Source organism: Rhineura floridana, chromosome 9 (genome assembly GCF_030035675.1).
Source record: "Rhineura floridana isolate rRhiFlo1 chromosome 9, rRhiFlo1.hap2, whole genome shotgun sequence".
Lineage (NCBI taxonomy): Eukaryota > Metazoa > Chordata > Lepidosauria > Squamata > Rhineuridae > Rhineura > Rhineura floridana.
The window spans coordinates 23,655,126-23,682,482 of record NC_084488.1 but is presented as its reverse complement, the minus strand read 5'-3'; the positions used below and the strand labels follow the sequence as shown (position 1 = coordinate 23,682,482).

The window sequence follows — 27,357 nt, the reverse complement described above, 5'->3', positions numbered from 1 at the left end:
AGTGCTTTCTGCACTTTCATTGTGAGCTATGGCATGGGACATTTCCTGTGTGAACATGTAATAACAACTATTTTATTAAAACCAAATGCAATTTCATTAGGAAATTAGTTGAATGAAGAAGAATTTACCAAGGGAAGACATATTTCCTCTTAAAATTCAAGGATGTATGACAGCTAAAACATGCTAACATACTTCTCAAAGGGGCTAAATTACAGTCAAGTTTGTGGAATCTCAATTCTTTAAAACAAGTGCTTTATACATATTGCCCAATTAACCATTAAAAGCATTGCTTTAATAGAAACTAAAACAAGGACAGCTGTATCACTCTGGCTTGGTCTGCAGCTTATTCTTCTCTGGCTCAAAGAAGTATTTTTCAATAGCATTGACCAGTTCATCCAGTTCTTTCTTCAGCTTTTCAAAGTCACTAAAAATAAGCCCAAAACAAAACTATAGTAAAATTTCTGTTATCTGGGTTTCAAACTATACAAGTTTTCATTTGCAATAAAGAACAACAGTGTACTCAAGCTTATGTTTATCTGCTCAACACAATTCTATTACAGTTTAATTCTAACTGAACAAATTAGCAGCGTATTTTTAAATGCCCACATATTCTTTAAATTTGATTTAAAAAGTAGAACTTCTCCACAGTCTGTACTATCAAAAATTATACATCAACCTTCACTTACCCAAGTAAATATAATCTGATAACAAACCTAGGGAGTCAGGGTTAATATGCTCCTTCCCCTCTGCCATTTTCTCATTTAGTCCCATCTTCCAGAAGTAATTCAATGTGTTATGCTCTAAGGGGATTTGGATACAATGATCTTGGAGATACACTCCAGTTCCATGACCCTCTCAGTATTAGGCTGGGATCCAAGGAAGAAAAGTGCATGCATGGAGGGGAACCACTTGGCCTGCTTTAACTTTGTTTGCTTATTTTTGACGTAGCAGTCCCCACTGCCAAAGTGGCACAAATGACTAGTGCTTTGTCTTGTTGCCTACCTAGCAACTTAAAATTGGTTGTTGAGTGGTTGAGGATAATTGCTTTTCCCTTTCTTGATTAACCTTTCAAGTAATTTCCCAGTCAGTAAGCCCATTTTACATAATTACAATACAACCTAGAGCTCATATTCAAGCGCTCTCATTTGTATCCCTTCCTCTAAGCAGCCCAGGACAGCACAAATCAGGTTATCCCTTTTATCCTCCTAACCATCCCATGAGGTTAATTAAAAATCAGTTAAAGTCACTTAGTAGCTGAGTGAGGATCTAAAGTCCGGCCTCCTCAGTCCAAATTCAATCAGTGCAGTGGCTTTCCACTTGAAATGGACAATAATTTTTAACAGTTGATGTTGGGTTTTATGGCTAGATTTATTGTACAACTGCTGAACTAGCTTTATTGATTTATGGTTTTACTGACTAGTTGATTGGTATGTTTTAATTTAGCCTATTTCATTGTGTATTTCATCTAGGGAACGTTTTTTAATTAGGCAACTCATACACTGAAATAAATGAGTGAATAAGCAAACCACCTTTTGTGCTCACAATTAAGAATGGAAGAATTGTAAAAGACAGATTTATTCTCATTCCATGCTAATGTGTAAAGCAATAGGTAATTCTGAATTATGGTGGTGATTGTGAAAGGGGGGTAAGTAGATATTCCACATTTGGAATACAATAGACTGATGTTTTGTAGCTATGCCATTAAAATTTAGGCAACATGACCCAACCCCCTACCACAAAAGTGTTAGCAACAACCTCTATAGAAGGGAAAGTCCACATTTTAACAATTGTCAGTAACAACAAAACATGTAAAACAATACCTGTTTCCAGGAGGTGCACAAAGCTCTGTGTAGTATTTGATTTTGGGTTCAGTTCCACTGGTTCGCATGGTAGCCACACATCCATTATTAAATGTAAATGTTATCATTTGGCTGCTTTTACTGGTGGGAAGCACCTAACAACACAAGATAACTTCAATAGAGCCTTTGCCATGATGGTATGAGATTGAGATGCACTAAAATGTAATGACTAATAATCTAAGATCAGTTTTCAAAGGGAGGGGATCATAGGATAAATAATGTAAATACTAACCTTTCACTACCTTCCTTGTGAAGATTTTAGTCAGTGGGGAGATCAAAAGCTACCTTTTCTTGCGTACGGGGGAATCAATATGATTGGGCATACTAAATATGACACATATTCTTCTAATTGGCTAGTATCTTTCTTGCCTAGGACACATCTATGATCAAAACGGGAAGCCTCCTGTGTGCAGATTACAGTGCCAGTGTTGGGCCCATAATGTTCTCATATCAGCCACAGGCCAGTACCAACGAAGGACCAGCATAGGTTGAATAATCATACATAAATGTACATGTGGGATGTGAGGATGTAGTACTATGTACACATTTGCATATGCCCCAAATATTGCTTATAGCAAGACAATCTGTTGAAGCAGTGCACAAACAAAGAAATTTGAAGCTGCTTAAAAAGGATCATCCATATAAGTGGATGGGAATCCAGCTGCTAGTTCACTTTCTGGATCTTTTCATTCCACCAATTTCTGCCTTGGGCCTCAGATAAAAAAAGATGAGGCTTAGCAACACCTACTGCCCTCCTCCATCTCCATCCCAGTCTTGGGTTTGCTGTCAACCAAGCCCCAAATATTGTCTCCTCCTGGCTCATTCCTCTCCTCTTGCAAGCACAAGCTCTCTGAGGGGCCCTTCTCCCTATGAGACATCTAGGGCCTTGGGAAGGGCCAACAATGACTGTGTCACCTGGGCAACTCAGTTGCTGTCTTCACTTTTTCCTGCAGGAAGCAAAGCTCTAATTGCTCTGGCAGTAGCCAAGCCCTGCTGGAGCAGCAGGTTAGCTTTTCATAGCCGCCAGTGAGGTTGACCCAGAGATTTCCCCAGTATCAGTGGGACAATCTTCTGCATGGACTCGTGCCCGGACACTCAATACCACTTTTCCACACAGACTTCAGTTAACTCAACTATTTTTTAATAAGAGTTAAACTAGTAGTGCTACATCACAACAAGATCCGCCACGCAGGGCCTTCTCTCAATCCCACCAACAAAAGTAGTTAGGTTGGTGGGGACTAGAGAGAGGGATTTTTCGGTGGCGGCCCCCACTCTCTGGAATTCCCTCCCGTTCGATCTTCGACATGCCCCTTCCCTGGATACCTTCCGCCGAGCATTAAAAACTTGGCTGTTTGGTCAGGCCTTTGAGACTATCGGATGGGCTAATTATATACTCAATCCCCGCTGCTATGTATTACAATTGCTGCTATTCTGTCACTGATGATTATTTGTATTTTATTGTATTTATTGTATTTACTGTATTTTGTATTTTATTGAATTTAATATGTACGCCACCTAGAGTGGCTTCGGCCAGATAGGCGGCCTAAAAATTAAATTATTATTATTATTATTATTATCAACATTAAAGTGAAAATGAACAACGAAGAAAAAAAATACCATCGGCCATATACGGTTGTTTAGGCGAGCTCTTTTCATTGTACCAAAGTCAAAGCAACAATCCTAAATGTAATAACTCTGGTAGCCTTTAAGATGTCTGTCAGGCTCTGAGTTGGGTAGATGCAGGCTTGCCTCTCCCTTCTCCCCTGTCAGCAGGTACAAGTTGTTAGGCAGACCCTGAAGCTGGACACAGGCCAGAGAGTTTTTGCAGGGTCCATCAGCTCAGCCCTGGGAGCAACACAGGGTCAACTCCTTTAAAAGTTGTCTGGGTGGCCAAGGAGAGGCCCTTCTTGAAGGACACAGTAAAGGGGGGGTGCATGAAAAGACAATTGCTTGGGAAGAGAGTGAGTGTCGTTTTTCCTTTGTACCATCCCTCTCTTCACTTGTGGGGAATCCCAGGGGAGGCCAGAAAGAGCAACAAATCAGGTCCCCTGGCTTTCTGAGAGCTGGCAGAGGGTGAGGAGTGATGCTGCTGGCTAAGCAGAGGGTGTGGAGGAAGGAGTGGGGCCACCAGATAGGCAGAGGCCGCTATCCACAGGCAGATAGTGACGGCCAGAGTGAGCCGTAGGAGCTCTCTGCCATAGAGAGAGCCATAAAGCAAAGCCTCTTGGGACTGCTTGAGGGCAGCAGAGGTGGACTCTGTGACGTGAACTGGATTCCAGGGCCCCAAACCTGTAATGCAGAGCTAATAAAGGAGTATTTGCAGAAGGCAACTGGGACTTTGTGTCATTTGTAGGGGAGCAGGATGGACGCTAGGTGCTTCAACATGTTCCTCTCCCCAGATCTCATCACAATGTCATAGGGCTTTTTCTGTGTGTTTGCTATAACAGACTAACATGGCTACCCTTTGGAATGAAATCAATGGGACTTATTTCCAAGCAAAGGTGTTTAGGATGAAAACAAAATAGTAAGCAAGCAGTGAGCAAGTTTCATAGGAATAAAATAACAAAAATTACCAGCTACTTACAGCTTTTTTATCAGCTTGGTTACTGTCATAGCCAGTAGTTAAATCTCTCACTCCAGACACTGTGAATTTCCCACAGCTCTTTGGATAAGTATTCTTCCCATCATAATTTCTAAGTTTGTCAAACAACTCCTTAATAATCTTCTGATCATGACAGATAAAATAGGAAGCTTTGGTAACATGGTAACCATACCTTTGAAGGAAAAATAGTAATTTGTGAACTCCATGTACCTTGTCTGTAGAAAGTATATTAAAAATACTCTGAAATACTCATTGTAAACTCACTCATTGTAAATAGTTTTCAGTTGCTGAGACAAAGTTAAGTTCTTAGTTGCCAGAAAACTAGACATCTCTGCAGTTATGACTGCGGCACTGACACCATCCTTATCCAAGACCACAGGGCTGCACATATACCCTGAAGAGAGAGTTATAGATAGAACAACTTTAACAGAAGCTATTTTGGCAAAATATTCTTGACAGATGATAAAATGCAAAATTTTGATAATGCCTCCATTAAGCCAGTTACAAACAAAATAGCCTTGTCTTATTAAGATAATTCACTTATGGGCAAGACAGTATTGTTTTAATCTCTGTACATCATTGAGTTCAAGTGCTGGACTATGATTAATATTATTAAAACCTAAGCCCTTAATCATGAACAATCATTTCAAATGAATGACCCATACTAGAAAACACATTTTAATACAATTTCAGAAATGTTAGGTGAATATCTGTTTTGGTACTGAGATGAGCATAGCTCAGATTTTCATCTTAAACACATAGGTCTGATTGACACATAATACTATACTATGGCCCCTCTTCATACATGGTCCCCTATTCCCACATAACTGAAAGGAGTTGTGCCAAATTTACTTTGCATGAAATGCTAAGCCTTATTCACGTGTAATGCTAAGAAATAATCTTGATTTAAAACTAACAGTGGTTAGTTAAGCAAGCAAGCTTCATAACTCATGGGTTGAAGTTGGCTTGCATAGCAACTAAGCATTGTTAGTTTTAAACCAGAATTCCTGGTTTCCATGTAATGCTAAAGTGAGTCTTTGAAACTGAAAGCAAATTCACCACCAGCAGGTCCTCCTCCTTGTCATGCAGGAAGGAATGAGAAATGGGGAAAGGGAGTGCACCATCCAGACACTTTGCTTGGGCTCACTGAAGCTTGTCCATCTAATGCTAATGAGCAAACCAGCCCATTTATTGACATTGAAATGGACACATTTTAAGACACATGTTGGTAGATGTGCATGTGACAAGGTAATGTCTGAACCTTCCATCAGAAAGTAATGTCAGAAGCAAATCTGTTTTCAGATAAACAACAGCATGGGATCCCCCACCTCAAGTACTGTTATATTTTCATTGGTTACTGAGCATTATTATACTTTTAAAAATTGCTTAGTGGTGCTCTATCCTGGGATTTCAGGTACACTTAAATAAGCAGCCCCATTTTAAAACAAAAGCTTAGAAACATTTACTATCTAAGCATGATCATTCTGAGCTATCAGTAGGCAAGAATTTTCTCCTATTCTTATCAGTGTGGACTGTATGCAGCTCACTGTACTACATTTAATCAACTCTCAAGACCAGGAAAACCCCAAGAACAGATATTACATTAAATAGCTGCCCATCTCCATAAAAAGACGGTAGACTAAAAACGTTCTGAATAATGGAATACTTATTACCAATAGCTTCTTCAAAGGCAAATGCAACTGTTTTCCCTTGGTCTATGAGCTGCTTGGCTCGATTTCCCATCCACTTGAATCCTGTTAATGTTTCCTGTATAAAACAAAATTTCAGTGAGAATACTGTTACACTCATATAGTAAAACAAAATATGCCTTTCTCCTGCCCCCAAACAGCTTACTTCAAAGTGAAATCCTTCCTTAAGTGCGACTGCTCTTAAGATTTTGGAGGACACGGTGCTAGACAGCATGTATAAATCTTTAATGGCAGCAGGATCCGGATTCTGCTTTTTCCAGCAAGTGAAGATCCACCAGCCTAAAAGAGCTCCCAACTCATTGCCAGAAAACACTTTCCATTCTCCGCTGAGGAACATAACAGGTTTAGAAGGTTAAGAGACAGTAGATTGCAAAATAAATAATAGGAACTGCAAAGAAGAAACTGTACTGACTCTGCAATTCCAAAAATAGAAAAGGCTGTTGGGTGTGCAGTTATTGAATTTGCACAGATATTCAATGTGTAAATATTTTTTTAAAGAAAATTAAGATACACATTCAGCCAGGGCTTTTTGACAGTAGTCAAAAGTAAAATAGAGCAACAGATAACATTTATTTATTTTTAAATTTTATAGCCCAGCCTACATATGCCAAACACCAACATGGGTTACAGCAAATACATAAATAAAACAAAATATCAAAATATCATATCAGTGTAACTGATCTGCCACTTCCAACTAAATAGACCAATACTACAACATGAAAAAGACTGAACAAAGAGGCAGTCTTTAGCAGGTGTCTGAAGCTAAATGCCTGTTTGTGGAAGTCTAATCTTCAGATGGAGTGCATTCTACAACTGGAATTGCCAAGAAGACTGGCTAATGGAGCTTTGGATTTCACTTTGAGTCGGAACCACCAGTTTGGTCTCCACAGCAGACCTCAAGTCATGAGCTGGAAGATGTGGGGATAGGCATCCCTGTAGGTAACCAGATCACAAACTGTTGCGGATTGTATTGGTTAAAATCTAAACTTTGAATCTGGCTTGGTGGCAAATGGGCAGCCTTGATTCCAAACCTATCTGATGCAAGGATGGACATCCCCCTCCTCAAATCTGTTGGACAGAAGTTGGGATGTATATTAAAGGAATTAACAGGTGTCAAAATTGACTGCTAGCGAGCAATTCCATTAGTACATCAATGCACAAGATGCATATCAATACACAAGAAAACAGCCAGCTAACAATGGGGGATGGGGTTAAACTACCCCCATGTGTTGAAAAAATACATGAAGAGTATTAGGGACTGCGTGAGCCAGCTCTGCCCTCTGCAACAGGCACACACAGTGGCCATGCTCCCTACCATCTGCAGATTTGACAAGTATGTGTGCTCCCCCATGCAAGAGGGGATTCTGGCCCAGTCAGGGTACAATGATATGCAAGTAGAGACCCTTCACACATCAGCTAAATGCATTGATGGAGAATGCATAGTCAGTGCACGGCATGCACCAGAAGGGGATAGGGCTAGTCCTTACATGTTCTTTCAATGTGTGTAGGGGTTGTTTGAACACCCTCCAATAGCTTCTTCATTTACTGACATATCAGAAGCTCCTTTCCAAGTACTAAAGGATGCAGGCATGGAACTGCCCTAATTGTGCAGTGATCAGGAAAACCTTCCATGTACAGGACCTCTCCTGCTCATTGAAGCCCCCATACTAGCAAGAGCCTGTGTATTGAGACAAATGAGCTGTGAGGTTGCATTTTGGCACATGTGGCAAATGGTGATAGGGTGACAGATAAATGGCTACATCTGTCAAATTTCTGCTAAAGTAGAAAAATACTGGAGAGACCCATTTCAAAAAATTAGTTCTGCAATGCTATGTCCACATTAAAGAAACATGAACATTCAGGATTGGAAAACTGATGAGGAACTTCAAGATTGGGTGGGGAGGAGGGAGCACAATTGTAATCCCACACATTATATGCCAATCAAGAGCTTTGTAGGTATTCCGGTGTGCTCACAATAAACTGAACTGGGGGTTTTTTTGGGGGGAGGGACTACAGCAAAACAATGTTGTAAACAATAAAAAGCCTACAGATTTTTTTCATAATTTACTTCTAATAGCTCTCAAGTATTCCCAACAATGGACTTTTGCTAAGCACTGGAATCAGCAAAGCAACCTTACCTTTCTTGTTTCTCTGCAACAGCAAGTCTATCAGCATCTGGATCGTTGGCTAAAATAATCCGAGCTCCTTCTTTTTCAGCCAAAGCAAAAGACAGTGTCTAAAAAAGCATTGGGCAAGTAAAGAGTCAAAAACCAATTATATATATATTACAAGAAGAAAGATATTAACTGTCTTTTATTCTTATAACAGGCCTGTGTGCTTACTACAGAGACCTAGACATTTGGATGAAACCCTTAAAATGTATGCCAAAAACAGAAACAATTTAGTGCTGGTACACACATTATTTTAATTGCACATCTTGTAAAAACATGAACACATCACATTTCTGATTCCCTGCAAGTAACACATCAGGCTACTGCAGGGATTGCTGGGAGCGAGAGAGAAGAAGAAAAAAGATGCTTGACAGATTTTTCAAAAGCTTTAAGTAGATGTAAGCTTTAAAAAATGATATGCATTTAGAAGAAGGTATATAGATTATCATGAAAAGTTTGAAGTGGCATAAAAGAAATATGGAAGGAAGACATTTGTTTTGAAAATAATGTTTTACCAGTACGCCTTTACCCTCCTCAGGATTTGGATATTTTACTGTTGGAAATTCTGGATCAGGCTCCTTCTGTTCAGCAACAGCAAATGGAGGGCTAAAGTCAAATGCCTTAAAGGCTGACTGCACAAACTCGTGGCCTACGCCATGCACAGAAGTATGGACAAATTTCAGCTTTGTCTCCTTGTTTATATTCCTGAAATTAAGTACATCAATGACATTACACTGACATAAGCTTGTCGACTGTTAATAAAGAAATTCAATGTAGTATCCTCTTTCACCAAAATGCTTAAAAAAAAGCTGCTTACAAGTTGCCTAGTTTTGAACTTTAGGCTATATTAGCACAAGCAAAATATGTATTCTTGCAATGTTGTGCAACAATAATCACCCCAGATGTTCCTGCTTGCATGTGCACACACACACACACACACGCAGACAGATTTGCAAGGAGGTTACAGAGAAAGACCTGCACACTGGCAGTATCTCCCCTCTGCTAGCACTGCCAACAGTCCTTCAGAGGTTCTATGGGGTATTGACAGGAATGAAGAATGGTAACAGATGAACAGTCTCAAACCTTTGGCCTTTCCTTTCCTGAATGTCTTTCCCCAACAGCTGAGAAAGAAAAACTGGACTTACCACAAGTTTCCTTCCTGTTCAGTGTCAAGCAGGCAGTTGATCACATGGCTAATCTATCCACATTAGGCCATCAATTGAGATTTTAAGAACATGAACTATACATCACAGATGAATGTCCCTCATTTGTGTCTCCTACTCATTTTTTACTGACCTCTGCTCTTGTTGTTTGCTACAGATAATCAGCACATATCTCCCCTCTTCCCCACATGCCTCATGAGGTTTATGTCCAATTCCATTTTAATTTTAATTCTGTTATAATAAAATTAAATATAGATATAACCCCCCAAAGTAGAGAAAGTCTTTCCTGCCAATTTACCTGTGAAAGCAGTGCTTCTGTATGTCTTTAAAGTAATCCTTATTAATAGATGTGTAAGGATCATGGTGAAGGGGACTGTTATCAACAAGGCTGTCATTCCAAGCTTGAGGCCATGGCTCTAGATTTTCTTCAACAGCCTGAGCAATTCCTTTGTCATGAGGTGCAATGATCTGAGAGCCATTTTCCCAATAAACCTAAGTAACACATAGGATATAAGCAGATACTTCTTTAAATTCCATTAGTGGAAGTTTCATTTTGACTTACGGCTACTATAATTTGCTGCTTGCTTGATCAATAAGGGCCCATCCAGGCTGCTGTTTTGTTGTGGGTGTCGTCGATGCATTAATGATACATCTGAAATGACTTTATACTTGACCATCCACACATCCTCTAACTTGATCAATATTCTGCAATGCTTCCTCCGCACTGCCGCACCAGGCACTGATTGATAATGAAGCCATATGACTGCCCGAAAACTTTTGCAGGTGCAAACAATATTGAATGTGGGACTGCATATAACCGCCTCGATACCATCAACAGCACAAGTCATCATGAATGCATGATAAAAAGAATGTCTGCAGGGGCCCAAACCCCCACCCACCCTAAGCAAAGTCTGAATAATCAAAATGCCAATCAATATCCTTCATGAGCCTTTTTGGCCAGTGACTGGTGCAATCCAAATCCATGTCAACAAGTTAAAAAAAGAATAATACCTTGTATCCATTATCTTGTTTGGGGTTATGAGATGCAGTAACCATAATTCCAGCAGAAAGTTTCAGGTGAGTCACTGTATAAGGCTGTGGAAAAGAAGCAAAAGAGTCATCTTAAAATTGAAGAGGACTGAATGGAACAATTACTCTATTTTCTTCACCGTTTTTAGAAAATATTTATCACATTTGTATTTTTTTCACACTCCCTCCTCCCCAGAAGCTAAGGACAGTATACATGTGCTTATCAAATTCAGTGAGAAGGAGCTGCCAAATCTCCCCCCACCTCCCAGTTACCAAATACCAAACAGCCTCCAACTGCAATCTCACTTAAGTCCAAACCTGAACACTTTTTAGAATTTCCGTGGAGAGATGAAATCTTGTTCAATTTAAACTGATTTTTGTTTGTGTGATACATCTGAATAAAGACATCAATTCCATTTTAACCTTACATCACCACCACTGTGAAGTAGGTAAGGATGTGAAATAGTAAGGATGGAAGGTAATTATTTGTCCAGAACTATGTAGTGAGCTTCTTGGCTGAGTCTTCCTGGTCCAAGTACAGCATACTACCACTACATCACGTTGACTGTCTCTTGTTTTTCAAGGAAGTATCCAGATGAACTAGCAAAATGAATACTCTCAGTATCATCAGCTCATAACTTTTAAAATACTTCTGTCAAAACATTCATTCAATCAAGATGCTGTGAAATTACCATCAGTGACCACTGAATAAAAGGTGTTTACTGTTTGGCACTTAATGGTCTGTTTGAACTGCAAGTTATTTTCTGCCCTAAGGAGACCCAGAGACCTTTATCTCAGTTCATATCACAAGTGTATTGGTCCCCCCTGTGGCACTTGTTCTAGAGTTCTGTATCATCATCTTCAATAAATAGGAGGGTTGGAAAAGGAAGCAAGGAGCAGAACAACTAAGCACGTCCTAGCCGAATGCGGATAGCTGGCTTAAAATTAGCCAGAGTTCAATATTCTTCAAATGACTTCATAGTTTTAGTTTGATCTCATCACATGGTTAATATATGCAGAAGACACCCTAATATATTTATCTACCACCATTGTAACAATGTATAAGTAGTGTAACTGGGGGAAAATATAACCTACCACAAAAGGAGTTGGTGTAATACTGGAGAAAAGGTACACAGGAACACCCTGACTGATAAATGTTGTTGCAGCCAGGCTTGCAAATCTATTGGCAAGAAAAAAAGCAAAAAATGAAAAATGGAGTCCTCTCACAAAACCTGTGTAAGTACTGCACTGAACCTAGGTGTTGTTTAGTTGACATCTATGGCCACTTTATACATTAGGTTTGCCAGCATAAAGATTCCTCTCCATCCATTCCAGAACCATCATGCATTTTGTGATGTATGTGCAAGGATAAGGGTAGTACAGCTATGTTCTCCACTGCAAGAACATGAATTAGGTGACCTACACATGCCAAACTCCTTCAGAGTGTTTACTGGTAGAAGGTATACTCTAAAGATGTGCTAGAATTCTGCCCAATTTGGATTTGGTACTGAATTTTCCATTAATTCACTTATTCTCAATTGCTGAGGACTGGATTTTAATGTAGAGAATTTCCACAGCTATTTTTGAAAATGGATTTTTTTAAAAAAAATCTGCCTCAAAAACATCATTTGAAAGAATGATAATTTATCGGTATTTCCCTTTAAAATATTGGTATTTTCTTCAAAATATTGATATTTTTAAATGAAATATTGATATTTCCTTGAAAATATAGATATTACTTTTTAAAATGTCAACATTAATATCAATATTTTGTCCGAGGGGGGAAAAAAGGATTGGTAAAAGCAGCACCTAGTGCAGCCTTTCCCAACCAGTGTGCCTCCATATGTTGTTGGACCACAACTCCCATCAGCCAGCATTGCCAATAGCTGAGGCTGATGGGAGTTGTGGTCCAACAACATCTGGAGGCACACCGGTTGGGAAAGGCTGACATAGTGGATACAGAATGAACTCGAATCAATGCCAGCCTATCAGATTGACAGAATGCTTTTGAACCAACACCGACCAATGGATTGCATCTCTAGTATACTTCCAGCGCTTTTCATGGGTTACAAAATATATCTTTCTCCCAGTATGGAGATTAACCTCCATGTCAGAAAAAGTATGACATTCACACACAAAATAGCATATGAAGTAGGCTGGGTGCATAGTCAAGTATGACAATTCTATTAAGCCTCCCAGAGCCAACTGAAGCATAACTGCAACCTGCTTACCCATGGAAATACCTATTCACATAGGCGTTGTGTTCTTCTACAATTAGAAAAAACGCAAATAAGATGCCTAGCTGTAGTAATGTTTCCATTAGAGACTATAAACTATTTGGGGAAAGCCTGGTAGAGCACATCCGTTGCAAACAGAAAATCCCAGGTTCAGCCCCTGACATTTCTGGTAGCTGTGGGGGAAACCCTTAAGAGCTGCAGCCAGTCAGAATAGACAAAACTAAGCTACATGAAGAAAGGTTCTGATATGATATCAGGAAGCTTCCTAGGTTTTTGTGTCTATGTAAGTCATAGTTAGCTGCGCCTGCTTATTTCATTTAAGAAACCCTAAAATATTCATAGGGCACAGCAGGTAATCTCATGATATTTAAACAAATGCACAAGCTATATTATGCCATAACCAAAGCACAACAAAGTGGGTTACAACCAAACCAAATATAAACACAAAGCAAATGTTAGCCAGAAACAAGTGTCAGCCAATGGGAGAAAAAAAAAATAAGGCCCAAACCCAGGAGCTCAGAGGGCCCCAAGGCTGAAATAAAATGGTCTTAATTTGCCACTGGAAGGCTATCAATGGGGTGAGCACATTGTATTCCCCCATTGGAGGGTACTCCAAAGCCTTGGCACTACTACAGAAAAGGTCCTGCAGGTAACCCACTGTCATCATATTTCAAACAGCATGAAACTCAACCAGGGCCTCTAAAACAGTCTTTAATTAATGGTTTAGATTGACATGGGAGTTTGACTTGTAAATAACCACTTACCTACCTACCTGTTGTGAACAAGAATTGCTTCCAGTTGAGCAGGTAGAGACGTTTTTGTAACATAATAAAAATGGGGGTCCTTGTTTCCTTTTCAGATTTCTAAAGTGCCACAAATGACTTGCACAGATACTCCTGAGCAGATGGTCTAGTACAAATGTGTGTATGCTAGTAACTTTTGAAGTCATTTTTACAAAACAAGTTTAACTAAGTCAGTGACAGACTGTATAGCCTCATGATATTGCTGGGCATTTTTCCAATAGACTCTCACTACTGCAAGAAACCAACAAGTTAGAGGATGTTTCTCAGTTCTAAAATGAAATCAGGCTCTATCTCCTAGTGGCCAGTCAGAAGAAAAACACTCTGCTTCTCTTCCTCAACAACAGAATGAAATAAAGGAAGAGGAGAGGTCTCTGGCAGCCAGATGGCAGCAGAGCACAGTTTTACAGACATACGGGAAACTCAGTTCAGCTTGTGAAACTTTAAATTTCACAAAACCTTAGAACAATACAGTATAGCAACAGTTAACCATGTGTAATGTGTTAAAACTCTTTCTGGATCATATTCCATGTTTATCAGTGGTTGTTACTGGGTTTTCAATACTTCTTACCAATAATGGCATTACATATTTATTATTTATTACATTTCTACCCCGCCTTTCTTTTCATGATTGAAACCCAAGGCAGCTTACATATGGTTCCCAGGCGGTCTCCCATCCAGGCACTGACCACACCTGACCCTGAGCTGGCCTTATGTGCCTTCAGACCATAGCCTATACATCTTACATAACCTTAAGTGTCTTTACTTGGAAGTACATTCCATGATGTTCAAGTACAGCTTACTCCATAGCAAGTGTACAACAGATTGCAACCTTAATAATTTCCATTTTTCTTCTCTGTCCCACCAAGAAGAAACTTGACTAGAGTTGTTTGATCCACTGAGATGAAGCCAGTTCTCTATTCTGACAGCACATGTGGGAGGAAACCTCCCCTGGCTTATGTGGTGTGCTGGAGTCTAGTAAACAATAAGAGTATTACTTCCTTGAATAGAGTTGAGTCTAAAATCTAGTGAAGACCGACAGCAGAGTGAGTCAGTACACACATAGTCTTTCTTTGTGTGGTGAAGATTATAGCTTCATCTTCAGACACCAACTGTAAGGTAACAATACTTCATTCTCTTATTTATTTAATTAATTATTAAATCTATATCCCACCCTTCCTTGCAAAAGGAACCCAGGGCGGCAAACAACAAGCGATAAAGCAATAGTAAAAATATCCTTTGGGTCATTCATAAAGGATTGTTGCTGTGCGCTCCAAATTTATAGGGCTAGTAAGATAGAAATAATTGATGGGGCCAGCTGTAACAAAGGACAAGGTTCCCCTGCCCCCACATCAAGGAATCAAAAGATTAAGGAAGAGAACAAACTCACAAAATACACAAAACAAGAACAGACTCATAAAGAGCTAAGGCAGAAGGATCCAACCAAGGGCAAAGGCAGGAATGGACTAGAATCAGACAGGAGGGAGCATCAGAACTCTTGACTCCCATGCATTCCTGCCTTTGGACACTAGGTGGCACTAATACCCTTCTGATGGCATGCTACCAGGGAAAAGCAAGATTTACCTTGCCCAAGCATAAAATCTCTCACATGCTAGAGTAACAAAATGCCATTATGCCTGCTGATTACAGCAATTGTGCAATGCCTTCTATGTTTTCAACCACCCATGAAGTTCACATCTGGCTATTACCAGAGAAAGGGCTTTCTTGGTAGCCTTTGAACTCCCTGCCAAGGGAAGTCCATCCTGTTATGATGCTTTGGCAGATAGCAAGTATCGTTCAAAAAACAAGAAATAAATAAAAAGCTGTGTGGGTGGCTTATAACACCTGGCTTTAAATGCTTGACTGACAAGATTTTATGCTACTGAAATGAAGTGCCACTGAAGTTAAATTTGTGCTCCTGTTTTTATTATAATCTATCATGCTGCTTAGTTTCATAATTCAATTTTAATGTTTTGTTTTAATAGTGATATTAGCCAGCTTGTACTATTTTTACAAAAAGTGGGTTTTTTTTAATAAATAAAGTTTATCACCTCAGCTTGAGACTTTGCTGAAGATTCAAGAAAGAAAGGAGCTCATTTTGTCCAAGTGCACTCTTTATCTACCTATCTACAGCAAAACAAGCACGCAATCAACCAACCATTACAACAATTGCTAAGTATACCTTTTGCTGCTACCCCCACTTGAAGGATGAGCGCGAGCATCATAGCCAATCACAACTCCTCTTTTCTTTAGGTCGCTGAAGCTCTTTTCGAGGTATCTACAGAAGCCCTGGAAACAAGATATACAAAGTCTCAACAGTTTTGAAAATCTATCATAAAATTTTGCACATCTTCTATAGAATGAAAGCAGAGGAAGTTATTGCTTGCAAAGCAAGGAAGTTACAACATACTGAAATAAATATGTTGCAGGGCTTCTGAAGAAACATCTTGCCTCGAAGGGAGGAGACAGAAACAACTTGGTGAGCTGCCACCATCCAGGCTCCAGTGTTCCAAAAAATGTATCCCCTTTCCCCCTCAGGTAACACAGGGCTTCTGAAGAATCATCCTGCCCTAAGAGGACAAGAGAAAATCTGACTGAAGAAAAGATTTGGCTTTCAAAAAGTTTTTTTCCTCTGTAGTTTATCTTCTCTATTTCTTTATATAATATGTTATCAGTGTGATTTGTTTTAATTTTTTATGTTAACCTTCACTAGTTTTAACTGAAAAGTGATATATCAATATCTAAAATACATACACACATATAAATCCCCTTTTCTACCAAGCAGGTTTTTTTCTGAAGAGAAATATTGTTAACAAGTACAGGAAGAGACTTTTGATCTGCAGATTTTATATGATAGTTTTAAGGGATGAAGAGAATGCAAACCTTAACTCTTCCTTAAGGAAAAACCTATTACAGTAACTTTACGGATTGCATCTTAACAAGCTAATCCCAACATCTACTGCTCTTACAGTAGAGTGCTTGCGGTAGGTATGCTGGATCAGAGTGCCAATGCAACATTCCAAGCCATGAGTTTGAGCTGGGACTGCAGCATTATTATGTCAGAGCTGCACATATGCCAACGTAAGTGTTTATGACTGTCAAATAAGCCATGTGGTCTCTTATACACATGACACGAAGAAGGAAAGATTGATTAATTGTGTTGTTCTGTTACAGAATCCCCAATGACCAGCTGATCCATACTGGTATATCCAGATCAGGAGATTTTTGTGGGGGCAAGTTTTCTGCATGTAAATCTGGGATGACCAGGATGCTGATTATGCTCTGGGATCTGATGTCTGGGGCTACACATCAGTTTGGAAGGACTGCCACATGCTGGCTCCCAATTGCTGCAAAAATGACTCAAAGATAGCAGTGAGCCACATGTAGTGTCATCTTTTTGTTGGCATGATAAACATGAAACATCTGTACTTTCCATGTATGCTCATGGGACATGCGGTAACATGACATGTACATTGCTGCCATATTTGTTGAGGGTTTTCTGGCCATGTGAGAATGGTAACAACACAACTGGGCTGTGGGGCTTTGCAATCTCCCTGTCTCTGGCACAAACGCAGGTAACTTTGCAGGTCCCTTTTTACTATGTGTTCCACATTTCCTTAGCTTGGTTTAATGGCTCATTATCTTACCATCTTTGTAGCAATGTGCCAAATACATTTGGATAAATATCTTATGACATTTTTATTTTATTACTGTGTCCCTACATTTCAACACACATCTCACTAACATCCAATTCACACTTCATTTTATTTCAAAAATGTATATGCCACCTTTCAGGAAAAACCCAATGTAGAAGACTTCCCTTCCAAATACTAGAGCAGCTACTTCTAAAGCTCCTTTTAGCTAGTAAACTGAGTATGTGCACAACTGAAAAGCGATGACCATTTTGAGATACAGTTTAATTCCTCCAAATAACCTTTGACTGGATTTTTTTTTAAAAAAACTGCCAATGCTTAAAAATACTTGTGCTGACATTAACGGAATGCTGACCAGTCAGTTAAACAGCAGCAGAATTAGACCAATTCTTGGATGAAGGGCTGTAGCTCAGTGGCAGAGCATCTGCCTTGCATGCAGAAGATCCCAGGTTCAATCCCTGGCATCTCCAGGTAGAGTTGAGAGAGACTCCTGCTTGAAACCCTGGAGAGCTGCTGCCCGTCAGTGTAGACAATACTGAGCTAGGTCTGACAGTATAAGGTAGCCTCCACTGCTCCTATGTTCAATGTAGTCCTTTTTATTAAAAACACTTAAGTTTTAAAGGAAAAACTGTTCCAATTATTTGACAGTTAAAAAGTATTTTTTGTTTTTACAAATTGTGGATGCAATCCAAAGAAAGTCAGATGGACTTGTCTTAATTTTTTATTTGTATACTGCTATTTTGTTGAAAACATCAAACAACAAGTTCAAAACAAAATAAAAAACCAAACGAACAAAGTGGACTCCTCCTGGGAAGGAGGGGGAATATGGATTTAATAAATAAATAAATAAATAATAAAACCATACAATAAAAACATTAAAAATACAATAAAAACAAAGCTCAACTATTGCAAAAGGACATCTTTTTAATTGCCTGCATAAGCCTGGTGGAACAGAAGGGGTTTTCAGCAGGCATTTAAAAGTTAAAAGAGAAGGTGCCTGCTGAACTGTATAGTAGCCATTCTTTGGAAAATAGATATACCTTTAAGAAGCATAAAGACATGTGCATTTAAATCTGGTACCTGAGTAGTCTGAATAATAGTCAAATCATTCATCCGAGATGTTCCTGCTCCCATAGCTGCTCGGAGCCCTGCAGTCCCGAATTCCATTCGTGAACCAAAACATTGTCGGAGTTCTTCCGTATCTCCTTTTGCAACCAGCTGTTTTACTATTTCTGAGGTTTTGGGATTCTGTAAAAGATTTCACCTGGGTTTTATTTTCAGTCCAGGATTTAGCACTTTTATGCAAAGGCATACTTTCTTAACTGATTGTTCTAGGGAAGCTATTCTTAAAGTGCAAGAAGGGCAAGACTTCCATTATTCTGGGGAATTCTGACGTTCCTTGGAAGTTTATCAGGAATTCCCCCTTGAGAAGGTCTGCAATAGAGAAACTTCTCTGAAAGACAGCTTGCTGGCCATCGCCAGTACTGATGATCCCCATCAAGGTGCAGCTGCAGGAGAATATAAGATCTGTTCTCAGTTACATTCTCAGTTCAAGACCCAACAATCCTGCCCAGCACCCTGTATCAGTCACTTTCACCAAAAACAGGGCCAATGCTGGCGAGAGAAAGAAGCCACAGCATGTGTTCTGGTATAGCTTTCACAGTGTACTAATGTTACTTTCCTAATTCAGGAAAGAGCTACACTGAATAGGCAACCTGAAGACTCTACTGCAACAATGACTTACATTGCCTACTACAATCCCCACAATGTCACATACCGGCTGAATGCAAAACTCCCAATTATATTGGTTAAAATTGACAGCTGACGACCATTAAGCTCAGCAGGATGTTTAGTTTTAGATGCCCAGAAGATTGTTTCATATCACAATACAGACACGTAGCTCAACATTTTACAGCATTTACAAAGTACCTTATATACCTAGCATTTGTCTAACAGCTAAAGAAGGATCTAGGAAAGCAACACAGGAAAGCAATTATGTCCTCAAATCACACTGCTGGATTAGGCAACTTAATTCACATACATGTTTACAGAACTGATCTGACACATTCAGACAATGCACAGATTGTATGCTGAAGTCCAGCAGCTTTTTTTTTTTAAAAAGGAGAGGTAACACACCATAAGAGTGTTCACAATCACTAAGTGCCCCTCATGAACAGCATTACACAGCAATTCACTTCCAGAAAGCCACACAGGAAACATTAGAAGAAACCAAGAGCTCTTGATAGACTGAGAATGCCTTCTCAGCTGAATGTAAAGATTACAACTGACCATAAAGGGTAAGGCAGTCAACTGGGCACAAGACTTTATGCTGGAAGTTTAAAGTTTTAAGGGCTGTATAATCAAAGCTAGAACCATGACTTCTATTTGGAAATGTGGTATCTGATTTCCTGTTGTAAAATTACCGTTAGAATCAGTAGGCTATTAATGCCACACTTGTCCAGCTCCTATTCATTTCTGCAGGATTTGCACCAGGTATCTTCTCTGCAATCTTCCTTGCTGTGTCTTAAATTATGTAACCCTAGCCGCTGGTGCTTCTTTAGCCTTACAGATTATATCCATATTGCACACTATTACCAACCATTAAGTCATTATTTTCATTAAAATGATTTTCTGTTCAAGTTGCAAGAGGAGTGAGGATGTACATCATGAGAATTTAGTTTGCTGTTTTTTTTTGAACAAAGACTCAAAACACTTGTGATGGCCATCCATGCCTACAGTAGTATAGCTTACTTTTATAACTTTCGAATACAAGAGGTTTGTAAAGGCACAATAATATACGCCTGAACTTCCAACCACACAGCTGCCATTATATACCAACAGTATTCTGAATAAGAATATTTAATGAGTGAGAAAGGAAGACAAAGAATTCCCCACAACCTGCTCTAGTTGGACTGCCCCTTCCCCTGCTAGGGCCAACTGCCTTGTGGGAAAGGAAGAAAAGTGAGAAGGGCAAGTAAAGAATTAAACTATGGGATTCCCTGCCACAAGATGTAGCAATGGCCACCAAATGGATGGTTTTAAAAGTATCAGTAGCTACTAGTCCTAATGCCTATAGTATCAGAGGCAGTGTGGTTCTGAATACCAGTTGCTGGGGAAATTGCAAAGGAAAGAAAGCCCAGCTGGTGGGATTCCCAGAAGCATCTGGTTGGCTACTGTGATAACATAATGCTGGGACTTTGGTGTGATCCAGAGGCTCTTATCTTCTCATATTCTTAAATTACCACAGCCTGATCCAGCTAGATTGCCCTTGTCACTCCCTCACCAACTGCCCTGTGGGAAGTTTCCCATGAACACAAGTGGGGCGGGGGAAGAAGACAGCAGGGCTATCACCTTACATGGGCATCTGTAGGAATTTCTCTAGAAGTTGGGGGACTAAAAGTAACAGGCTAGTTTCTCATAAAAAAATAAGCACTTGTACATTTTGTCTCATATCTCAGGTCCAACCAATGCAAGAAACTTACTTTTTTCTTTAAGTGGAAATCTGGGAATTATAGTTCATTGGCCAGAGATAAAAATGGATGGTGCAACAGATGTGATTCTTACTTTAGTACAATAGGGTACATTCTAACCACGCAAAAATCAGAGGTTTCTACACACACAGCCCTCTACCCTTCATCCAGAAAAGCAAGAGGCATTATTACAGTTAACGGAGACATTCTAGCCAAGCAAAAGCACTCAACATGGGCATAGAGCAGGGTCAGTAAGGACGGTGGCCAGTATTTTATTTATTTATTAAATTTATATTCTGCCCTTCCTCCCAAACGAGGTCAGGGTTCAAAAACAAGCAGCAATAAAAACATATTTTAAAAATCTTAAAAACAATTCCAACACAGAAGCAGACTGAGAAAGTTCTTTATTCAAAATGCTTGTTGGAAGAGGAAGGTCTTCAGTAGGCACCAAAAAGACAACAGAGACAGAGCATGTCTAATGTTTAAGCGGAGGGAATTCCAAAGTGTACATGCCACAACAATGAAGGTCTGATTCGTAGATTGTGCGGAATGGACCTCCTGACAAGAGGCCCTCACCTGCAGAGCAACTGAGTATATAAGGGATAAGACAATCTTTCAGGTATCCTTTGGGCTTTACACACCAAAACCAACACCTTGAACTCAGTCCAGCAGCTAATTGGCAGCCAATGCAATTCATTCATCAGCAAGGTAATATGCTGGCAATATCCTGTCCAGTGAGTAGTTGAGCTGCCGTGTTGCGTTTTGTATCAGCTGCAGCCTCCGGACCAACCTCAAGGGAAGTAGAGGCAGTAGAGGGGGCAGGGCTTGGTAAGAGTCCCAAGTGATAGACAGAGAGGCAAGGAGGGCCGTATTTGGCACCCAGGCATGAGGTTCCCCATCCCTGATCTATGTGATTGAGGCAGGTACTCATTAAGCAACAGGAATGTGCAGGTAGAGGGTTCTGGACCCTCTTCCCTGCCCACATCTTATTTCCCCTTCAGCCTATCGTCTACAATAATTTTATACAGACTGACTTCAGTATCCAAGGTGAGCCCAGCTAAGGAAAAAATAATTTCGGGGGAGGACAGACTGTGGGGAGTTAAGCCACAAGACAGGGGGAATAGCATAATCATCTTCCAAACACATCTTTTGCAGTCTAAATCAAGTCCCCCACCCTCTGCTTCCTGCATAAGCAGTTACTTGGCCCAAATGAAGATTCTGATTTTGATTTATAACATAGTAAATGGGCTACATCCTGAGTATCCCAGGGAGCATCTCCTACCATAGGATCCTCCATGAACTTATCTGTCAGTGAGGCCCTGCTAAGTGCACCACCTTTTGTGGATTCCAGCTTGGCACCCATTAGAACCAGGGCCTTTTCAGTAGTAGCCCCTGTACAGAATGCCCTTCCTCAAGAAGCTCATTTCGCAGACAAAAGCAACTCGTTCCACAGATTTTTATTAGTTTTTACACTACAAGCATAACAGCTTGCCAAGGTGGATCCTTGTTTTGTAACAGTAAAGATAGTACTATACTGCTTGTCAGGACAGTGATCTAAGCTGAACTTTACTTTAGGTTTCGTAACTATCTGATATTAAATCAAGGTTACATTCCTGAAACCACTTACTGAGCAGTGACCCTATAAACAGTACTATTTCAGAAGTAACTGGTCTGATTACTGGGCATACCTGCCTCTGAATGTAGGGGTTTTATGACTGAACTGCTTTCAGTATATTTAAGTATTATACAAGTTTAGATTGGTATTGATCAATAAATATTACCCAAAACACATAGCATAACAAGCTTCTTCCATATTGTACCATACTCCCAATCCTAACCACCTGTAGAATTAATGGTAATTCATTAAAGACTGTCTGGAATTTTAAGACAACTCAAACATACTGCAAGAGAAAACATACTGCAAGCTATTTCAACTATTTGGGGGAAATATTTATGTAGACCAGGCAGGGTATATTTTGTTTAAATAAGTACACATAAAACTAAAAATCCCTCTGAACTAAAAAAGCAGCTGGAGTAAGAAGTACAAAGCCACTGAAATTGTGCCAATATTTAACTGTAAGTACTGCTGGCTAATTTTGTTAACAGCACTTGAATAAAAAGATTTCTAAAATTGGATAGTCACTAATATCATGACTATCGTCTACTAATATCGTCAACTACACATATTTTTGTGGAATACGGTATGTACTGTAGTAACTCATTCACAGTATAATATAATCATAATAAGAAGAATTGTGCATGTGATCCAGTGTACGCTGGGTCACAATCACAATTATCTTCTTGCTAATTCCTGGGGCATTGATAAAGACATGGTGACCACAAGGGCAAATGCTTTCAAAGGGTCTTGAAGGCACAATGGTTATGGTTAGCAATGCCTAAATCATGTTCTTTCTGGGGAGTGGACTCCCCCCATAGAACATCATCATCATCGTTTATTTATATGCCACCTTTCCACAGCTGAGCCAAGCTCAAGGCGGCTTACAACATCAAAAAATTACATGATTCATTCTAACAGTTACAATAATAAAACAAAATATAGTCAAACCAGTCATAAGCAATAAACTAATGAAAACATATCTATAAATATACAATAAAATTAAGCAATCTCCACATACTTCATAACAATGTCTAACAATAAAAATACAAAGCTATACTCCCTAAAACAGCAAAAGTGCATCTCTAAAATTAAATCGTGACCCCAAAAAGAACTCCTTAAAAGTATCCCCAGTAGCCTATAGATATCCTGAGCAGCACGTCTTTCAGGTCTAGTAATGGCTCCTCGCCCTTTCAGCAGTTGCTGCTTTTGTAGCTGGAGTAAGACAGGGTAGATGGGAATTAGCCAGCAATGCAGGAAGCAGGTCTTGCAGAACTCACACAGGTGAGATGGTCTCTGGCCCCTTCAGCATTTGCTGCTTTTTGTAGCAGGGATAAGTCAGAGCCTGGCCCTCTCAGGTCAGGTGGAAGTTAGCCAGCAATGCTACCCTTCAACATTAAATGACCCCAGAGCACCTCACAAACTTTGCTTCTCAGGCTTCAGCCCTTGCTGTTGTTATTGTTGTTGTTATACCTTGGCATGTCATGAAGCCTGGTGAACAAAAATTCTGTTCCTGCTAGCTGACAGAGATGATTATTCCAGTTTCTTGTATTCAGCACAATGCCCACTGGGTGTGGGTCCGAGGTGAAGATAGCGCTGCTCCGACTCCCCTCCTGCTTGCCAGGAATGATGGTGAGGACAGGACATGATTTTTGAAAAAATCAGAACATAATTTTTGTTCATAGGCCCAACTGTTTATTTCAACCCATCCTAATGAACCATAAAATTCTCCGCACCCATTAATGGTAACCCATCCTCAATGCTTCTGTGAGTGCCCATTCCTAAGGTAAGATTTATGGGAAGGGTATTTTAGGAAATAAAGCTGCTATTTTTACTACTCTGATATATCTATGCACCAGGTTTAGGAGAAGGAACCACTGCAATGAAGGGGCAACCATCACTACAATTAAGAGGGCTAACAGAATACAAATAAGCATTAAGACTTAAGGAGTAGGTTGAACATTGCTTCATTTTGACATGAGCTAGGTCCTCTCACATCAAGCCATCACATATAGGTCATTCAAGTAATTACCCACCCCTTCTTTGCAAAGTTCCCCCCCCCGGAAAAAAAAAATTAAGCTGCAGCTAACTTTTCACACTGATTTCAATGGGACCGAAGTGCAACTAACTGGATCCAAGTAAGTCTGGATCCAATCCTTGGAAATCAAACAGCCAATCCACTCCAAAGTAGAAGACGTTTCAGTGCACGCTATAGTACACTCTAGCAGTCTACTATAGCTGTGTCTCTAGCCTGACTACAGGCTGTGTTGTTCCTATTCAGAACTGCCACCAAATCAGTCTGCCTACTTATGAGGTACACATCCACAGGCTGGCTTTCTATGATCTAGTTTAACTCCCTATCAAGGTTTATATTTTACTACCTCCACACAAAATTTATATTTACACCCAATTTATTATGTATTACTTAATAGTGTGAGCCACTATCTCTAAGATCGTTTTCAGAGAATAGCATTGGGTGATTGTATTCCAGCCCCCTGGCAGCTGTGCTGTGGGGTGCTGCAAGGTACATCTTGTCCCCAATGCTGTTTAACATCTACATGAAGCCCTTGGGAGCAGTCATCAGGAGATTTGGGGCAAGGTGTTGGCAGTACACTGATGATACCCAGCTCTATTTCTCTATAACATCTGAATCAGGAGAGGCCATGCAAGCCCTGGACCACTGCCTGGACTTGGTGGTAGGCTGCATGAGGGCCAATAATAGAGTCTGATAGAGGTGCTGTGGGGTTGGAGGTTCCCGAGTTTGGATAACTGGCCAGTTGCCTGCTTTGCATGGGGCCATACTTCTTCTGAAAGAGCAGGTCCGTAGTCTGGGGTTGCTCCTGGATTCATCTTTGTTGCTAGAGGCCTAGGTGACCTCAGTGGCTATAAGTACGTTTCACCAGCTTCAGCTGATAAGACAGCTGCAGTTATTTCTGGAAGGGATAGCCTGACCACTGTTGTCCATGCACTGGTAACCTTCAGGCTGGATTACTGTAATGTGCTCTATGTGGGGCTGCCCTTGAGGTTGGTCCTGAAGCTGCAGCTGGTGCAAAATGCAGCAGCGAGACTGCTTACTGGGGCAGGGTATGGTCAACATGTCATCCTGCTGCTGAAAGAGTTGCACTGGCTACCTATTAGCTACTGGGCTAAGTTCAAGGTTCTAGTTTTGGCGTACAAAGCCCTGTACAGCTCGGGACCAGAATACCTGAAAGACCATCTTACCCCTTATATACCCAGTCGATCACTGCGCTTTGCAGGTAAGGGCTTCCTGCAGATACCATCTTATCAGGAGGTCCATTCCACACAACAAAGGAAACAGACCTTTAGTGTAGTTGAACCTACCCTTTGGAATTCTCTACCCTTAAATATTAGACAGGCACCATCTCTGTTATCTCTTCGGCACCTACATACATACATATAGGATTGCATATACCCATCCTGTTACCATCAGGAATGCATAGTGAAAAGGACATCTGGAGGGACCCTAAGGCTCCAATGCTCAGCATACTACAAAGTAAGGCCAAATGAACACAGCAGGACTTACTTCAGAGTAAAAACAGGATTGCATGGAAAGACACATATTAGTATAAGCATGTAATCCTATCAGTACTGTACTTCTTGGGAGGAAGTCCTACTGAACTCAAGGAGGATTGCTTCTGAACAGCCCTGTTCGCTGTGAAAAGAACCAGCACATCTCTTGAATGAAACCCACTTCTGCCATGAACTTGGTAAGTACCCCAGGCTGAAAGGCGGCATCATCATCAATGATATTCAGCATTTATGTGGCACTTTTTGGTATTCAAAAGCGTGTGACGTACACTGTCTGGGTATTTCTTAGCCAGGAAGGTTGGCCTGTAATGATGATTAAGGTTGCCAGGCTCAGGGCCTCCAAGAGGTTTTCTGTATCTTTAAACGTTGTACAGGGGGAAGGGAGAATTCCACCTTGTGGTTTTTCCCATTACAGAGTTCCAAGAACACCTGCGCTTGGCTGACTTTCTCTTCTGCTAAAGATACAGGATCAGTCTCAGGCCCTGAGCCTGGCAACCTTAATCATCATACAGGCCAACCTTCCTGGCTCAGGAATACCCAGACAGTGTACGTCACACACTTTTGAATACCAAAAAGTGCCACATAAATGCTGAATATCGTTGTTCTCGCCGTTGTCTAATATAAGAGCGAAAAGAAAGAAGCTGCGCCGGAGGGGATAATTCCCGTCACTGGCAGAAAAGAGAGGCGAGGTGGCCGTCTCTTTTCTCAGTCCCCGGCGCCCTCGCCGTCCTCCTCCCCTGCCTGGCCCCTTTAAATTCTCTCCCACCTTGTCCCAGAGCAGCCACTGAGCAGCGGCCGCCCGGGCTAGCTTGGCTTCTTCCGTTTCCGCAGCCATTCTGCCCTCAGCGCCACCGACCGACCGCGCACAGACGAGCTTGAACGAGGGGGCGGTAGAGACGCAACGTCCTTCCCGGTTCCTAAGGCGCGCGCGCGCGCCGTCCGGGCAGCCCCGCCTTCGGAAGGCGGGTGAACGGAGGAGGAGGAGGAGGCGGGAAGGGGTCGGTGGCGATAAGGCAGCACCTTCCCCAGTTTTGTCAATATAGAGCGGCGATCGCCTATTTACTTTCTACAATTCATTCATACATGTTAACCCTTTCCTTATTGCCCGGTGAACTTCATGGATGGAGGAACAGAGATCATTTGCGTCTAAGGTTTTCTGGGCTCAGGTTTGTCTGTGGCCGCTACCATTTAAGCTAATTATTTATCTGAATCATATATCTGGGCTCCTACTGGAAGGAAGGGAGGAGTATAAATAAAGAAAGAACATTTTTAACCTGCTCTTGGGCGGAAAAAAGGCTCCCAGAGCGAATATCAGTGATGATGAGAGAGTCCCAGCCCTCACGATTGCAGTCTAAAAGTCATGACACGCAAGGAAAAGCAAGAGGGAGGGAGAAGAAAGCAAACAGGCACTCCAATCTGAACCCCCTTTGTGCTGGGCTGGGTGTGTGTGGATTGGATGGAGATGCCCCTCTGCTGCTTTCCCACACGCCTCCAGTGGAA

The 27,357-nt window shown here is 40.7% G+C and overlaps 1 protein-coding gene across 2 annotated transcripts; it reads right to left on the bottom strand.

The window, feature by feature from the left end:
* Nucleotides 1-52: 52 nt before the first annotated feature.
* Nucleotides 53-26,832, bottom strand: PGM2 (phosphoglucomutase 2). 2 transcript variants are annotated; one of them, XM_061583882.1, is made up of 14 exons: nt 26,624-26,832; nt 18,304-18,471; nt 15,753-15,859; nt 11,629-11,713; nt 10,516-10,599; nt 9,803-9,996; nt 8,857-9,046; nt 8,309-8,406; nt 6,316-6,496; nt 6,135-6,228; nt 4,726-4,855; nt 4,444-4,633; nt 1,821-1,954; nt 53-424 (listed from the first exon to the last, which is right to left on the bottom strand). In XM_061583882.1, the coding sequence occupies exons 1-14, from the start codon at nt 26,690-26,692 to the stop codon at nt 322-324; spliced, it is 1,827 nt and encodes a 608-aa protein (XP_061439866.1). In that variant the 5' UTR covers nt 26,693-26,832; the 3' UTR covers nt 53-321. The 2 variants fall into 2 exon arrangements, with proteins under 2 accessions (XP_061439866.1, XP_061439867.1); XM_061583883.1 differs by lacking the exon at nt 26,624-26,832 and adding an exon at nt 23,782-23,805.
* Nucleotides 26,833-27,357: the final 525 nt, after the last annotated feature.